At 37.0% G+C, this 18,644-nt stretch overlaps 2 protein-coding genes across 6 annotated transcripts; both read right to left on the minus strand.

Moving 5' to 3' along the window:
• Positions 1–394: 394 nt before the first annotated feature.
• Positions 395–7,216, minus strand: LOC121942671 (protein disulfide-isomerase). The gene is made up of 11 exons (XM_042485943.2): positions 6,933–7,216; positions 6,241–6,441; positions 5,367–5,491; positions 5,115–5,252; positions 4,218–4,325; positions 3,132–3,257; positions 2,833–3,030; positions 2,617–2,737; positions 1,154–1,335; positions 824–913; positions 395–701 (listed from the first exon to the last, which is right to left on the minus strand). The coding sequence occupies exons 1-11, from the start codon at positions 7,114–7,116 to the stop codon at positions 600–602; spliced, it is 1,575 nt and encodes a 524-aa protein (XP_042341877.2). The 5' UTR covers positions 7,117–7,216; the 3' UTR covers positions 395–599.
• Positions 7,217–7,530: 314 nt separating this feature from the next.
• On the minus strand, positions 7,531–16,061 carry LOC121941494 (uncharacterized). Of its 5 annotated transcripts, none has more exons than XM_042484293.2 (6): positions 15,867–16,061; positions 15,464–15,522; positions 12,614–12,778; positions 10,973–11,056; positions 10,633–10,840; positions 7,531–10,538 (listed from the first exon to the last, which is right to left on the minus strand). In XM_042484293.2, exons 3-6 carry the CDS (start codon positions 12,744–12,746, stop codon positions 10,433–10,435), a joined length of 531 nt encoding a protein of 176 aa, XP_042340227.2. In that variant the 5' UTR covers positions 12,747–12,778; positions 15,464–15,522; positions 15,867–16,061; the 3' UTR covers positions 7,531–10,432. The 5 variants fall into 5 exon arrangements, with proteins under 5 accessions (XP_042340227.2, XP_087931980.1, XP_087931981.1 ...); XM_088075854.1 differs by having other exon boundaries at positions 15,443–15,522; XM_088075855.1 differs by lacking the exon at positions 15,464–15,522 and having other exon boundaries at positions 11,000–11,056.
• Positions 16,062–18,644: the final 2,583 nt, after the last annotated feature.

The following is an 18,644-nucleotide window of genomic DNA, read 5'->3' on the forward strand; positions in this document are numbered from 1 at the left end:
AATGCTGCCTACACAGACAACACTTATTACAAGGATCAGTTCATTGTTGGTCTTATTTTTTTGATCTGACCAAAATATGTACTGGGCAAGACATTTGACAGTTAAACAGTTAAAAAATTAAATTCATTAGCGCCTTCTGGTGGGCAAACTGTTTAATGGAAACACAGTTTCTAAATTACCTTTAAAATTTTTTTGATGTTTTTGTGTCTCTGTACTGCACTTTTTTGTTATCAGATGAAATATTAACAAATCTGTCTTACGATAACATCAGACAATGACATCAACCATGCCGATGTATCAGTCGGGCTCTGTATTATTCATTAACAGTCTACAGTTCTGTGTAAAAAATCTTTTTGGATAAATAAATGAAAAGGTTTGCAGCTATCAGTCATCAGAGTTTTTAACTTAACTTTATTGGATTTGATAGGACAGATGGTTAATGACAGGTTGGTTGTGTAGATAAAACCAGATCTGTATTTAAAGAGTGCCGACTAAAAGATACATGACACACAAACTACACACACACACACACACACACACACACACACACACACACACACACACACACACACACACACAGTACTCTCTTTGTTTGTGCATTAAAGCTCATCTTTGGTTTTGTTGGCTTTTTTTGCCTCTTCAGCTTTTTTTGCCTCTTCAGCTTTCGCAGCCTCGATGTACTTTATCCTGTCTTCATCCTCCTGCAGACACAAAAGAAAGTTTATTTTTAACAGAGATTAAGAGGACAGCTCTCAAACACACACACACTCATATAAACTCAAAGGACTGCAGTAATGTTGGTGTTTGTGAAGCAATAATTTACCTTTATTCTGTCTTTTCTGGCTTTTTCCATCTCCTTATCTAAAAACTTCACCAAGTCCTTCACCTTCCTCTTTCCTTTGTAAACCACAACCTGACATGAACACAGACATCACATAATGAACATTATTACCTCAATATATGCCAAGTGTCTCTCAAAGAACAGAAGTAATACACATATCTTATTATATTATATAGCCTATCTATCCTTCTTGACATAATTTTTTTCATTTCTGTAGCAGTTCACATCTCCACAGTCAAATCATCACGCTGACAAAAGATAATATTGAAGCTATCACTAAATTATTATTATTTAAACATAGATACTCCATACTCTTTCAGCATATAGAGCAGGGAACAGGCAGAGGGATGGGTAGGGACCATGCATTGACATGTTGATGTCATTGGCTGAGGCATCAATGCGAGCGATGACCACGTCCTCCCAGTCCTTCACGGCTTCGGCCAACTCCTCCCACAGCGGAAACAGAGCACGAGACTCTGAACTATAGGGAAGATCTGAATAGTATGAGATTTTAAGTATCAGTAATGTATAAATGTAAGACACAACATAGAAAACAAGAGTGGAGAACAAAGAGAGCACAAAGAAAACATTAAACACAAAAGATGATACAAAGCAGCGTGACCCGGAAAGAATGAATTTGTTGATTTGAAGGTCAAATTACTTCAGGGGTCCAATTTAGACAATTACCTAACTTGTGTCTAAGCCTGAGTTAAGTTTTGGGTCAAGAAAACAAGCTGTAAACACATTAAAATGTTATCACCTCATTAAGTTATTGTGACAAATGTGTTAGCAAACAACTCTCTAGTTGCATATACTGTATATCAGACATAAAGCAACATCATAATTTATTAGGAGTCGTGATTCTGGCCACATGATGAATGTTAGTCCAGTGTTCGCTCTCCTTTAGCTCTGTTTTTGGCCTCCACCCACTCCTGAGTGAAATATCTGGCTCTGAATGCTCCTCTATGTCCATGACTTAGTCACTGAACTTTGGTTACCATACTGGGCAGATAGCTTAAAATGGATTGCTCTCTTGAGCTGAGAACTTGTTAATGTGAAACATTGATTACAACAGCTTTAAACTGGTGTCTGAACAGTGCTTTCATGAAACCATGACGTCCAACTGAATCGCCAAGGGGAAAAAATGGCATTGTGTGTTTCAGCAAATCATGGATACGTTACATTTGTACATCATTAGCAGATACACTGAAACCGAAAAGATCATGTTAAGACTTAAAAACAGTTTCGGTGACACAGTCGTGGCTGGAGAAGCTGTCAATGTTTTGATAAAAAAACAACTGCCTTTTGTGGCACAATCCCTGCAGAAAGTGCAGCAATGTTTCTATAAAAAATGCTGATTGTTCCACTATCCCTGATGGGAAAATAGCAACGGGTTGCTAAAAAACACAAATGTTTGATGGCTTAAAAGCCACTGGAAAAAAATCAAGGACTTGCTAAAAATCAACCGGTTTTGTTGGTCTCGAACAGTGGTCTGCAGCTTGACATCCACAGTCCTCTCTTTGTCCCTATTACAAAATCAGCTTAAATAAATCGCTTTAGAAACATTGATATAATATATATGAAATGTAACAACGTTGCATATTTGTGATTTGCAGAAATGTGCAATGTCACCATTTCTTTCTGCTGACTGGGCTGAGACTTTTTACTTTTCAGTTCAGTTTATCCCAGTATTAACCCAACTGTCTTGGTGTATTTTAACTTTTGAAAGTCCAAGCTTACTGGGTAGTTTTTAAATGAAGAGTGTATTTACATACAGAACAGGACAAAAACAGTCTTGTTGGGGTTGAAGCCGACTTTCTCCAGAGTCATTCCCACCAGCTCCTTCACCGGCTGTTTGTCCCATCCCTCAGGTATCGGCTCACTCTGCATCTTCGGCTGTCACATCAACACAAAGACATTATTTATATCAGGGATGAGCTGTTTCTCCAGTTCCTGTTATGTAACACACATTAAATGACAGTGAACGTCACCTTAGCCTTGCCCTCTAGGTAGGACTGGCAGAATGTTTTTATGGTCTGCACATCCAGAGTGTCAGAGGGCAGGTGATACGTCACATGATCTGTCAGGTTGACCATTCGTATCAGAGGAGCCTCGAACTCCCGAACCCGGAAGTACTCCATCAGCCTGCCGTTACGAGGTTCATCCACGTTCACCCACACAAACAAAATCTGAACGCACACAAAGGCACGGTGAAGTACGCCGTCAACTTATTCTAATAATGTGTTTCAACGCTGCCATATGAAAAAGAGTGTGTGCATTTGTTTTCTACCTTCAGTCTGAAGGCTTCTGCAGCGCTGTGAAAGGCGTTGTAAATTTCTTTAAAGCCAGCAGAGCTTTTGTTGACAAACAGGAGGGCGTGGTTTAACACAGGTGATGTTAATATCTGAGTGGCTGTCTGTATGAGAGACAGTAAAACATCAATGCATCTCCATTAACAAGATAAAGTTACGTGTGTGTAAATATGCTTTTAGCAAATACAAACTGTTGAATTTATTATTTTTAAGTGTTGGCCATTCAAGGCTCAATATAACACTTCTACATGCAAAATAACACAGTTTCTATCTGGTTGGTTAAAGCCTGAATCTATGTAGTTTTTACTCATTTATTTATTTAAAAATGGATTGCAAAAAAAGTAATTCAAAAATAAAAAGGACTACAGAAACCCCTTTGAGTTTTTTTTAAGTAGGAGCTAAACAGAATTTTGCAATGGTCCATCACACCAAATTTAAGCAAAACACTTGTTTTTAATGTCCAACTTTCAGACCCACAAGGGATAGAGTGTTTGACTCCGAAAACAAAAATTTTGGGTGGAATACACTTCACATTTAACCTTTAAACTTGACAAGAACATAGACATACTGAAAATGGGCTAAAAATAGGCAGAGCATCTGTGTTACAACAACATGGCGGACTCCGTGGAAAAGGACTAAAACAACTAATTTTGAGGTAACAAAAACACAACTATGGAATATAATATGCCATTTCTACCAGCAGATGACCCTAAATCCTTTAACTATGAGAACATAATCCAGAAAATCAAGTCAAATGTTTGGCCTAATATGCAAGAAAACCTCCTTTTTTTAGACTCATGCAAAGAGACATTTAAACCTTCAGATTTTCACCTTAAAAAGATGGCAACTGAAGCCAAAACACAAACTAAATAGGACTATAGCCATTCTTTCAATGTATTAATCCTGTAAAACCCATTTCGGTAAGATTAAATAATTAAAAAAACAAACAGAACATTTCTAAACTTTAGAGTGCGTAGCAGTTATGTGTGTGTGTGTGTGTGTGTGTGTGTGTTTGTGTGTTTGTGTGTGTGTTTATTTGTGTGTAAAAGTGCATGATACTACACCTTTCCAGTGTACTCAGTGACTGGGTCCATCTGGTAGACGGTGATAAAAACGATCAGCATCTCTTTAGATGCCTCAGGCATCATTTTGTAAGCCTGGATGAGCTTGGACTGCAGACGCAGACACACACACATACACAAACACACATACACAAACACACACATACACACACACACACACACCACACAAATGAGAGTGCAATGAACCTCTGGTCTTGAACTATCTTATACATAATAGATTCCACCAGCTTTCTGTGATGGTTTAATGATTTAAATCCCATCTCTTGCATATAAAATCCCCAGAAATGTAAATAATTGAGTTTGTACCAAGAAAATACAGAGACATAGACATATACGCCATCTGTCTGCAGCAGTGAGGGAAGAAGTACTCAGAACTTTTACTTATATAAAAGTAACAATACCATCGTGTATAAAAACTCTGCTACAAGTAAAAGTCCTGCATTCAATATCTTACTTAAGTAAAAGCAACAACAGCATCAATATAGCATCAACATCAAGTACCAAAATTAAAATTGCTCATTATGCAGAGTACTTCATTACAGAATCATCTATATTATTATTTTATTGGACTAATTATTTATGTATTCATGTATTCATCAATTTAAATTCTGGTAGCTTCATCCTTGATGATCAATCATAATTTATTAGTTGACTAAATGTTGTATCAGTCTCTTGAATCCACAGTCACTTGTAATTAAAATTAATTAAGTAATGCAGTAAATATGATATTTCTCTCTGAAATGTAGTGGAGAACAAAAACATAGCAGAAAATATAAAAACAAGTACAAGTACACTGAAATTGTACTTAAGTGCAATTCTTGAGTGAATGTACTCAGTTACTTTCCACCACTGGTCACAGTGTGTGTTGTATTAAATTACCTTTTTGAACAGCATAACTACATCATGTGTGAGTCCATGTTTGCTGATGACTTCATCGTTCTGTGTCACAGCAAAGTTAATATCAGGAAGGTCGATCGCTGCAGCGTAAAACACCTTAACGTATTCATGGTTCAGCTCCTACACACACACACACACACACACACACACATTCACACAGACAGTTATCACAAAGTTATTATTCAGACATATGATTACAGTCATTACAACAGTATTGTATTGTACTGCACTAACCTTAAAGAATCCAACCACAGTCAGCTCCTCGGAGGCCTCTGATTGGCTCAAATCAGCAATGAGATCAGTAGCTGACCCCGCCCTTCTTTTCAGCCACGTCAAGATGGAGGCCGAGCTCTGAGGAACTTAATCACAAAACCAAACAAATCATTTTTAAAGTTAAGGTTGAAAAACAGTTTGACATGTTGGAAAATACGCATATCATGTAACTGTTGAGCTAGACTTTCAGATGATTAACGTAGTTTAACAGAAAGACTGGAAACAGCTATCATAACTCTCTCCAAAGTTAAATATATACCTTAACTTTTTAAGTGCATTCGTTTACACTGTTTATCTTATGTCTCATTTGTCTGAACCTTACACAAACAGAAATATAAATACATGTTTTACGGGATTGCAACTATTTCTTGGAAACCAGCAGCCAGTTGAGTTTCTGTTGGTTTGCTAACAAACCCCCATGTGTGAACAAAACTCTAGGATAGACCAGACTGGCATCACGTTGTACCTGACATCACGTCCTCCTCTTTCGGGAGAGAAACGCGTTGTGATATTACAAGAGAAACAGGAATTAGCTGAAAAGCTGATGATCATACAATATGTATGAGTTGGGCAATGTTTATAAATATATGTTTAATTTATATATCTTAGATGGTTACATGGACCTTATCCTGAGAAGGGATAAATGTGTTGATGTAAGTTTTGATTGGCTCGGAGAGTAATCGAAGATCTTTGATCAGGTCAACGAAAAGTTAGCTGTTTGAAGGCAGGCTACTTTTAAAGGCCTTCAGCTCCTAATAATGTGATTACACTTCCATTAACTCGTGCTGATATTAATGTACATTTAATGGATAAGCTATGTGTTATTTGCGCATACCCGGACAGGGCACAGGGTTGTGTTTATCTCCAGAAAGGTACAGCCTGATTGTGACAAGGCCCGTCACATTGAGTTCTTTAGCCAGGTCCTTCTCCTTTACCACATCAACCACAGCCAGTTTGACCTCTGACCCCTGGAGCTCTGCAGCAGCGTCTTCGAAAGCTGCTGAGACACGATGGCCCTCTCCAGACAGAGGAGTATCTACACACACGAAAACAGACACAAACAGTGAGCACAGTAATTACTCAAGTACTCTATGTAAGTACAATTTTTTTTAAGTATTTTGATGTTACTTCTACATTTTTTGCTACTTTTACTCTACCACAATTTAAAGTGGTATTGCTACTTTTACAGGGAGAGTGCATATTGATAAACATTTCTGTAAATGTGCCAGTTTAGCAAGTTTGGGTTATTTTAAACCGTTTTTAAATGAACAATGTGTCACAGTCTCTGATAAATTAAGTGACAGCTCTGAGCTCTTCTTCCACAACAGCAAATAAGACTAAATTGGCTATGAGGCAGTCCCTTTAACAGAGATGTTAACTTTTCATTTGCAGCTGGTTTGTTTGAATATTCTAACATAAATAATGCCAGAGAAAAACAGCAGAGAGTGAAATGTGTTTCAAATGACCCCACTCTCCCCTATGGTCTGTATAAATATGTAGGTCGAGATCGAGCTGAGTGTGACTTACAAAAGTGCACCAGCAGCTGCTTATGTTTTCTCAGTGCCCTGTTGAAATTCCCTTTCTTCAGCTGTAAAACTCCATCCTCCTTCTCGGGGGATGATTTATCCGCCTGTCGGTCCGGCTGTTTGTCAGCGGCGACAAACACACAGAGACAGAGGGCCGTCGCCCCCAACAGCAACAGTGTCCTCATGACGGTTCACCTGCAGACTGACGGACTGGACACTGGAGCAATCTACACACAAAGGTATGAAGGGAGTGGTGAAATGAAGGGCTGATATACAGATGTGTGTGTGTGTGTGTGTGTGTGTGTGTGTGTGTGTGTGTGTGTGTATCAGTGCTGAGCTGGTAGTTGTGAACACTTCTGTTATCTGCCGACCAGACCCACCAGTCTGTAGCTGATTAACTTTCCTATCTGAGCCCTGCTGTATCTCTGCTATTGGCTGCTGTTCATATCAAGTATATCACTAATATCTAAATGCCCTTTGCCTAACACTGTTAGCCTCAGCAAGGTCAAAATGGAAGCATACAAACACACACCACATACACACACATTATGTTAAACTCACCTGCTTACACAGAAAAATTAAACAGTTTCACAGCTTCATCAAAGTAACCAAGACCATTTTTATTTCTCTATCAACATGATAGAGTGATAAATAATAATAACATAACATTTGGATTTTTTTTTTTAAATAGCAGGAACTGAGCATCACACAATATTAAAACAACAACAACAGGTAAATCGGGTGTGATTATCAGTCATGGCACTGGAGTGCATCGACTCAGCAGCACAAGCACCACACAGATCCTTCAACCACATCCTTCACCCTGTTTTCTATCACAGCATACATCAAGTCTATATCATCAGAGGAATAGTACAGCATTTAAATACTCCTACATCTTAATGAAAAGCAATATTTACACTAGCCTAATTACAATAATACAATCAATCAGTATAATTAAATACAATAAAATAAGCTCTACACTGTTTGTTGGTAGATGCATTCACTTGTTAACAAACCCATACCTGACACAAAAAAGGCCATAATTTAGGCTATTTTTCTTGTGTGATCATGGACTTTATATAAGATGGACGACATGTCAACTCCCCAAAAAGTGAAGTCAAAACATTTTGATTGCCCCCTGGTGGCTGCCTGCAGTATAGCTAATGAATTCGCCCCTCCATGTTAGCAGATGGGCCAAACTATAAACTCAAAGCAAGGCTACACATCAAATAAATGTTTTCCAAAGGTGATTTTTGCCAATTCAGGTAGTTCTTATCATGTTGATGTTTGTTCAAGTATTTTTTCTGATCATTTGCTTTTAATTTGATGCTATAAGAAGGGGATTTTAAATAATGACTGACAGCTGTGTGTGCCAATTGTTGTGCTCACTATCAATGGCGCTGTTCATGATTAATTCAGATGGATGTATAGGAGGGAACTGAATACCACCGAGATTGCTACTGCACAGATTCTGGCTCCAAATAATAGATTGAAGCGGCCGGGCATTTTGGCTTCTTTTTTGTACAGTAGGAATTAGTGGAGATCCATTGTCCATCTTTTTAAGGTCCCTCCAGGATTTTATGGGCTGTTTTCATGATTGTCGCAGCCTGAAATGCCTGATTTTGTGGCAGATTTGTTAAAAAAATGAGATGCAAGCTGTTTAAAGACAGTGAGACATAAGAAAAGAGAAGGGATGAGCGGATCAGTATGCTGTGTGCAGCTGTATGATGAAATGAGTCAATTTTGCACTTAAAGTTGCAGTGATGCAAGGTCACACATAACTCACAGGGATTGCCTGAATTCACATAAAATGCTGGAGGGACTGTTTACATGCAGTCATTGGGGTGTGACAAGGCAAGCAGGGAAGAGTAGCCATCTTGGAATAAAGCAGAGACTTCACTTATTGCCTGAAAACCAGTCAGCAAGGGAGCCAGTGCCGGTGTTTTTTTTGTTGTCTTTATGCAAAGTTCAGCTAATCTTCATCTGACTGTAGTTTTAAATACATACAGACAGACATGAGATATCTATCTTGTGACAACTCAGCAACACAGTGAATAAGCATTTTTCCCAAAATGTCAGACAGCTTCTTTAAGACACACATCTGTTCAGAAGGAGAGGGCTACTGCATCAACCCTTTCACCTACAGTTATGAAGGTTATTTAACTTTGAGAAGTAATGCAAAGGCAAATTTGTGACATGGGATTGAATTTGAAACTGAACAACCGAAAGATACCACAGATAAATTTGAAGCACAACAGAAGAGTTAATTCATAGATAGCATATCTCAATTTTGTGTTTCTACATTGATCATAATTCAAATTATAAATGTGGTTAACTTTTTGGATAAACCTTCCTGGTGTTAACTTTTCTTTTACAGTAACAAAAAAAGCATTTTACATTTAGTTATTAGTAGCGTCTAATTTACCTAAAGGCCCCGCACATCCACACTGTTCATTCACTCTGGTTGATTAGAGCTGCTCATGTTGAAACTGATCAGAGCTGGATTTACATTAGGTCACATGACTTCCATGAACTCATGAGAATGATAAAGATCTTTTTATTTCCCTAACAGGTGCAACAAGACTAGCAGTGTTTAAGTCGATCACCTATGTGGATGTACATTGGATGTGCAGGGCCTCAGCAGAAGAATTCTGCAAAACAAGTTAAATCGTGTTAACTTGATGTGTTTTAGGCTTTTGCTTTGATTTGCTTCACCGAGGAAAAACAATCTAAATTGTAGCTTCATATACATCTGAAAAAAAAAACAAAACAAAAACAAAGACATTGCTCGTTCAGTATTTAAATATAGAAAATAAATGAAAAATAACAATGATTGAAGTCCCTGGACTGGACATTATCCTGTTCATTCTAAATGCCCTCTGTTTAGTCTTCTGTCTGCACTCGTTTATGTTAAAAAGCATCCTGCACATACTGTGTGCACATGCAGGGACAGATTCAGTATTCTCATCCTATCCATTAACTTTGATTTAAACCCCCACAATAGATTCTTACAGAGGGTCAAAAGTGCACAAGTTTTTTGCCTACTTTTTGTCTTCGAAATGCTTTTGTGCTGTGCCTTAAAATGTAAAACGTGAAAAACATCTCAAAAAAAGATCACATTAAAACTGCAAATTAAATATTTTTGGTATCATACTCACCTTTTTGTAGGTTACAAGATGGGAAATTTGTCCTTTATAGCGTAAAGCAGTGGGAGGTATTTTTAGTTTTTATAGAAAAAACTCTCTATGAAAAATTTCAAACATTTCCTGCAGCATAAGCCACCGCTCTGTCCATCTCTGTCGTCAGTATGCACTGTATATACATTCAGTTGCACACTTAATTGAATTCACTTTTATCTTCCTGTGTAGTTTAGGCAGTGAGGTGTTTACATTCCTAGCTTATGACAAATTGTTATTTATCAGTGTTGTGACAAAAATACATTATCAGTATCAGGTTTTGCGTGGACTGAGGAAAAGAGGAACCTTATTTATCCTGACATTGTCATCTTATGTAAGTGTGCAGATGGTTTCCACACCGTGGGCAGGAATGATGCGCATCTTGTAGGCTTCGTACCATCAAAGGTATCAGACAGAAACCACAGAACAAACTGAAACACATGCAGAGAAAGAACAGAAGATGTTAAAGCTGGTTCAACCCTCTGACGTGTAAATACTCGTGAGTGTGTGCCTCTGTTGTCTCACCCCATCACTGCTAGAAGAAAACACATGCACCAGGCAGCCTTCCCAGGCTGGTATGTGACTTTAGTGGTGACAGAGTGGTGGCAGTGCGAGCAAACAACCAAACTGGGGAAATCTTCCAGATGCGACACTGAAACGTGATGAGGCCGTGGCTGTGTCACAACTACAGCTGGCTGAGTTTGTCTGACGCCAACAGACGGTGTTACACCAACTGCCATTCAAGGAACAGGAGGGAAAGAGGAGGACATCAGCAACAAACTATGAAGAAAATTAAATAACATTTCCACCTGCCCAGTTGGTTTGTGTGTATGCTAGAACAGAGGTAAAGATCCACCCTACATACTTTGTGTAATAGGATGGATTGTGATACCGGTGTGCGACGTTACAACAGTTGGCACTGTCAGGACAGGAAAAGGATCTGGCTGGACTGTTGTAAAAAAGAAAAAGGAAATACGTCCACATTAAATCTGTAAATGCATCGCTTTCTCTCCTTTTCAGCAAGTTAACAAGCAAAACTTTATTTTTAAAACAAACTTAATTCCAGGTGGAAACACAATGGTGCTGCACAAAGTGTGAGGTACAACCATAAGAATCAAATCCATTAAAAATAAAAGCTCATAAAATAATAAAATAAAATAATAATACTAATAGTAGACCATTAAATAGGGTAATGCATAGGAATTAAAATGAATAAAGAACTAATAATAGAATAAATTAATAATAGAATAAATTCAGAAAAATAGACCAATAAAAAAACAACACATGGGTAAAACAAACAAACAAACAAAAAAGAACAAATAATGGGCCTAGATAAAACAATAAACCAGCATAAGTAAAAACACACCTAAGTTAAAACCACTTAAGTAGTCTAAAATAAAATAGTCGAACCAGACTACTGGAATAAGCAGCTCAAAATAAATGTATTCAGCTTAACAATAAATTAATTTTAAAATTAATTAAATTAATAATGATACTGCTGGGGTAATTCTAATGTTATCACGTAACATGTTTCAGCGGCTTGGTGCATAAAAGCTAAAGACACTTTCAACTGTGTTCATGGAGACCTGGGTAATATTCAGCAGACCTGTACTAGATGACCTTAGGGGTCGAGCTGGCTTATAGCTCACACATATATTGGGGTGCCAGACTGTGTAGAGCCTTAAAAAACAGTCATAACATATTAAAATAAAATTTTCAAATTTACTCAAAGCCAGTGCAGTGACTTCAACACAGATGCTGTGTGGTCAGATTTCTCTGTTCTGGTTGGCGGCTGCATTGTGGAGGAGCCTAAGTCGGTTTATTTGTTTTTAAGGTATTTCTGTGAGCAGTGCATCACAGTTGTCCGGCCGACTAGAAATAAAAGCACAAACAAGTTTTTCAGCATCATCCTGAGATAAAAAGCTCCGTCCCTTAACAGTATTTCTTAGATGATGAAACCCGGCTTTGATTACATTGGTAATATGGCTTCGGAAGAACAGTGATATTAGACAGCCCAGTGAGGCTCGGAGGATGTGTACCAGAAAAGTTAAAGGTAGAGTTCACCCCAAAATCACAATTACATGTATCTGTGTGTCCTCTTATCTGTAGTGCTATTTATCAATCTAGATTGTTTTGGTGTGAGTCGCCATAGATGCCAAGGCCCTAGAGGATATCAGCCGCAGAGATGTCTGCCTTCTCTATGTAGTGAAACTAAATAGAGTTGCTGTGCTCAAAGCACCAAATAATACATTTGAAAAGCTCTTCTCTTTCCAAAAATCATGACTCAGTTACTCAAGATAATCCACAGACCTTGTTGGGAGCAGTTTCATACAAGAATCTTTTTTCTACTGAGCTACACCCACCAACCGTGTCACTGCGCAGGAGGAAGTGTGCATCTGCTTATGGTACGGAGGCTCACGCTCATTAAAGCGCGGCATGTAAAGTACCACCTGATGAGGCGTGAAACAAACTGGGGAGGAGAAACCAGTGAGATTTCTTATTGTACCTGCTTCTCCGTAGGTGGGCGGAGGTGTTGGGGGGGAGTGGAGGGAGGTGTCGTAGGAGGGGGGAGGGGGGAATGCTGCTGTGCCCAGAGCAGGAGGGTGGAGACCGGCCTCCTCATATGAAGGGGGTTCCATCAGGAGATCATCCAGTCAAACAGGATCTAGTGCTAAAGAGGACAAAGAGCAGATAATTCAGACGAGATGAACACAAAAAGACAAGCTCTTGACGGTATTTAGTTCAGTGAACTTGGATTTTCTCCTTTTCGTTGAAGTATTTCTTTCTTTACTGAAGTCATTAATCAAAATCCAGTAGAAGATGAGATTTATCTCTGCTGAGACAAAGAGGGAAGTCAAAATCATGTCAGAGAACAGATGAAGAGTTGTGTATTCAACATTTTGAACTGAGCCACACTGATCACTTTTCTTGCTTTTTTTTCCACAGGAAGTTTTTTCAGCCACATCTCACAACATGCTTTATCAGCAGATGTAATTTGTTCAGTTGTCAAGAGACTGAATGAAGACTGGAAACAGACAACACCAACTGTCTGTGAAAAATGAAGCCAAACCGGTCACAGCATCAACTCAGAGGGGGTCAAAGTCATCGAGGAGTCAGTAGACGGGCAGAGAAAGATTGAGGAGATCATTGATATCCCCATTTAACAGAGGCCATCTTTGAAAACGAGCTACCGTCCTATAATTTTAAGTGTATATAAGATTTATATGTGTATATATATATATATATATATATATATATATATATATATATATATGTGTATATATATATAAAAATATCAACCCAGCTAATTTTTTTTGCAATTTGTGGGACTTTTCTTGTCAACTTGCTTCCTATTTTTTTTTAAAGATATCAAACCAGTTTTCTCAGGTTTCAGAGGTTTAAATGCTTGTGAAAGGCATCTGAAGGCAGCACAAGAAAACTGATGTCACTCCAGGTGTTAAAGGGAAAAAGGAATACTAATCCACAAAATAACTGCTGGCAAATCAGAGGGGGTCAAAGTCATGCTGTGTTACCTTGAATTTGTGGCGCATGTTTCCACAGAAAACACAAACATTTTGATTTACTGATTGATCGTGCAAATCAAAACTATATCAAAAGACCTGTTTACAAACTCTCACACAACTTCTGCAGCATAATCCAAATCTCTAATATTAAGGTTTTTAGTGGTGTAATGTCAGAAATTTTCTTCACTAATTCAAGGTAACACAGCACGACTAACTGGTTTACTGGTTTCTGGAGGAAGTATTCCTTCCTAACTTTTCCTTGTAACAAAGATTTTTTTACACTGTGGTATAACTACTTTTACTTATGTAAAAAATTGTAGTACTTCTTCCACCAAACTCCATCTGTGGATGAAGATTGTCAGATTGGAGGCTCTGGAAAAAGCTTGTAAATGTAATGTGTCATATGATTCATACCATGTAGATCTGGACAGTGTTGCAGTTTCTATTTATAAAGTCTAGTGTTATTGTTGGAGGTATGTGGTCCTCCAGGTGCTCTCTTTTGTGATGGTAGTTTCACAGTTTTCAGTGTACTTATACTGCTCTGTCACTGCCGTCTGTAGTTCCTCACTGGCAAACACTACATTTCTCTCTCAGCCCAGTGTGTATGAGGACAGTGAACATCACACAGCTGTTCTTCAAGCTGTGAGTTGTCATGTTGCTGCAGTGGAAATCTGCAGCTCTGTTTTAGTTGTGGGAGTAACTGGTATCACGTCCTCCCTACTGCTGCGACAGATTAAACAATAGAGAGGCATGCTTGAGATCACGGTGTATATGCACCGGTTTGTACTGTCACAGAAGACGGTTAAAGTGACAGAATCAAAACAAAACCAACACACACTGCAGCATGACTGTATCATCAAACACAACGTAGGCATCCTGTCAATTCTTCTCAATTACTGTCACAGTTACAATGTGGAAATCACTCCAAAAACACATGCAGTGCTACATTTACACCACAAACACTGCATTTACACTAACACAAAATGTATGGAGTAGATTCAGAGAGAATATCTATACAACATATTTTTACTCTTAAACTGATGTGAAGTATTTTTGTGATGATGGAAGAAGTATTCAGAGCTCTTACTTGAGTAAAAGTAGAAATTACGCAGCGTAAAAATACTAAAAAAAAATAAAGTTAAAAGTAAAAGAATCACAATTGCTCTTAAGTAAAAAAGCATTAGCATCAAAATCCACTTAAAGTACCAAAATTAAACATATTCATAATGCAGAGTGGGCCATTTTTAAAAATATAATATACTGTATATTACATTATGTATTGAATTTATTGATGCATTAATGTGTTCATTTACTTTAACAGCTGGTAAAAGTAAGCATCATTTCAACTACTCATTATATTGCTGTGCAGCTTAATCTTTATTAATACATTTATTTGTTGATTTATATTTTATATTAATAATTTGATTACCAAAGTATTTAAAGTTGCTAGATAAATGTACTAGAGTAAAAAATGCAATATAATATGATACAAAACTGGGTTACAAATGCCAGTGTGTGTATATGAATATTTGTTCAGGACTTAGGGATTTAAAGAATAGACATGGATTTTGTTTTTCTTATGTCTTTCATATAAATCTAAAGAAAACAGTACAAAACAATTAATGTAAAAAGCAATAAGCTAAGGCTTCATTCTACACTTATTTGTTCAGAAAAACATGCTTTGGTTTGTAACTGCTTCATGAGTAATAACTGATTACTGTTTTTTTTTCTTGAGTGTACCTGAATTTTTTATGTTGGAAAAAAGGCAAACTAAACCAAACTAAAGTAAAGTAAAGTAAACCAAACCGAACCATAGGGTGCCAGTAGCACACCTGGTAGAGCGGGCCACATGTACAAAATGCTGTTCTTGTCGCAGCAGTGGTGGTAGTATCTGCTCTTAAATCAGAAAAAAACATAAATAAACAAACAAACAATCAAATGATTGACATTAAAAAAACACATAAGGATGCAAAACATATATATTAAAATAAAATATTGACTTGTAAAATGTAATGGAGTAGAAGTAGCAGCATAAAATAGAAATACTGAGTGAAGTACAAGCACCTCAAAATTGTACTCAAGTACAGCACCTGAATGAAAAACATCCCACAATCAGTATCATCTTAGCTCAAATGTTCAGCTTAATACTTCTTATAAATTCAAAATAACACATTATGACACGATTTCTTGCAAAAAAGTTACCTGAAACCAACAGAATCAGCCTTTAAAACACACCTGCTGAATGCAGCCAAGCGACAGCTCACATGGGACTTCTTCTCTTATGTAATAAAGATAGATCCAAAGCCGTGGTATCTGATCCAAACGGGCGCAGACCTGCCTCCACCATAAACAAACAGTCTGCTATGAGTCGCACTGTGTGCTCCTTCACTAATTAAACCGCGTGATGTGTGAGATATATCAGAGCAGTGGTCTTACCTTGAACAAATGAGGAAGCTTGACTGGCAGGAGGAAACATGTCCCATGTTGGTGAAAACCGTGACATCACAGCCTGTTGAGCCTGTTCTCCTCTGGAATTAGAAACATTTTACTTCTCACAAGTCAAAACCAAACCCTCTTTACCTGTTGACCGTGTACCAACTCACCTTGTTTACAGGCTTCCCTCGGATGAATATGCAAACTCATTCTGAGGTGGCACTTCATTTACAAAAAAGCAAATATCATCTGCAACGCTGGCTCAGAATACATACATTATCTTATTTACCGAGAAAAGGATGTGGATATGATAATGATATTATAGGAAAAGTGATATGTGAGTATTAGAAAACAACAAAGAGCTTTTATTATTACCTCTGAGCATTTGTAGCTGTGAATGCTACATAAATACACATCAGTCACCAAATATTTGCATTATCTTGGTTGAAAATGGTAGTATGGGAGTTCATATTATACCCATGATAATTTGTTATTATAAAGACATTCATTCATTCGTTTATTTATTCGTATTGATACAAGGTGGTCCAATGAGACAAGTTCACTCTTTTTTCCATGTTGACAGTTAAGTTAGTGTTTATAACCGGTCTATAACAATTGAACTGACTTATAGTTGTAAGCTGTGGAGCCCAAACATATAAAATGTTAAAGAGGAAACTTTGTTTTTTATAATAAAATAATGTAACATAAATGAACATGTATATTTATAGCATAATTATATCATACAAATGAATCTGTATTTTTATAATATTATATATATGAACTGTATATTTATGACAGTGGTGATGTTACTGCCCTCTCACCTCTCAGCAAATCACATTTAATGACTCTTTATTTTCTTTTCCATTTTGTTCATTTAGTCATTTGATAAAATGTAAACGGTGTTAAATGTGTTAAAACATTCAGGTTTAAACAATGTGCAAATAACATTTTACCATTACAGATTCAGCATTCCTTTACCTTAATTTGATTTCTAATCAGTTACAATAAAACTGAAAGCTGTTTATAACGAAGTGAAGAAAATGTATTTTTAAAATAAAATGTATTTCCTGTTTTACTCTCAGTAACAGACTGCAATTACTCATAGATTTTGTCTCACAATTCATCATTCATGTTAGTTTGTTTTTAAATAATCACTGTATCTCTTGTATCATTATACACTTTTAATGGTGGGAAACACATTATGATAGTCCTATCATGAGTTACCCTGTGATGCCCTTAATTATCACTGAAAGATACCAAATACTTTTACATGTAAATATGTATTTTTTTAGCTTTTCTGGTGGCATGGCTCTAGAGATGGCAGTGTTGGTCAGTCTCCACAACTGTTACATGGATTGACGTGAAATTTTGTTTAGATGTTCACGATCCCCAGAGGATAAATTCACAATCTAATGACTTTTCTTCTACTGCTACCTTTTACATTTTTTGAATTGAAATACCTTACCAACTATTGGATTGATGACAATGAACTTAAGTGCAGACGTTCATGGTCGCCAGAGGATGATTTATAAACCTTAACCCTAACCCAGGATCAGGTTTAAAATGTCAGTTTATCCAATACTCTGCTACTGCCATTCCTACCAGCCTCTGCTGTACTTTGTGCTAATTTGCAAATGTTAGCACACTAACATGACAAAATAAGAAGGTAAACAGTGTTAATTGTAAAGATTAACACACTAGCATTATCACTGAGAGCATGTTAGCATGCTGATGCTAGCATTTAGATAAAGGTACTACTGTTATTACATAAAACCCAATAATAGCTCTTGACTGCTTCTGGCTGTATTGGACTGTATCTTGTTCTCACACCAGGTAATTATGCTACTTTTTGTTAATTACCATTCATACATACTAAAACTGTACGTTATTTCTGTCTGACTGTTGCTTTTTATCAATCTTTGTTCTACCGTGTGTTCTACAAAACTGCAACTATGCAAATCCTTTGATCAGTGCACCATTATTTATGACACTTATCTGTCTTGTCAATGTCACTCAGGAATGAAAACCACAACTTTGTTTATATCTTTCAATCTACTTCCTGTTGTGCATCATCTCCCATGTTTTTGTAGCTTTATGCCTCTGTTTCTTTCTTTGTATCTTTAATTGTTTTTTTTTTTCTGTCTTTCTTTAATTCTTTATTTCTTTGCCTTAGGGTGGAGTTTATGTATTACATTTTAACTCTGTACAAACCTAAGGTACATATGGATTTTTTATGTGTGCAGCTTCTTATATGTGGAATCTTCTGCAGAATGACTCAGCTGCGCTCAGAGGCTCCTCTGGGCTATTTAAAAGTATTTTTGCAAGACTTTTGCATGTCATCTACCATATGCTAATGTCAGGGTGTGTCTAAGCTAGTCTGTTTTTGTTGTTCACTGAGAGCCTTTACTTTTTATTTTTTTCCTTTATAGTAACTGATTCTTGTGTTTTATATTTATTTTTAGGGATCTGCCCATATTTTTATGTATTTTTTTTTTGTTCTGTGTTGTCCGTCTGTAACTACTGTTGGCCAGTACATATATATATATATATATATATATATATATATATATATTTATCTCA

The sequence above is a fragment of the Plectropomus leopardus genome, chromosome 3, assembly GCF_026936395.1.
Source record: "Plectropomus leopardus strain MGB_pleo_1.0 chromosome 3, ASM2693639v1, whole genome shotgun sequence".
Taxonomy (NCBI): Eukaryota; Metazoa; Chordata; class Actinopteri; order Perciformes; family Serranidae; genus Plectropomus; species Plectropomus leopardus.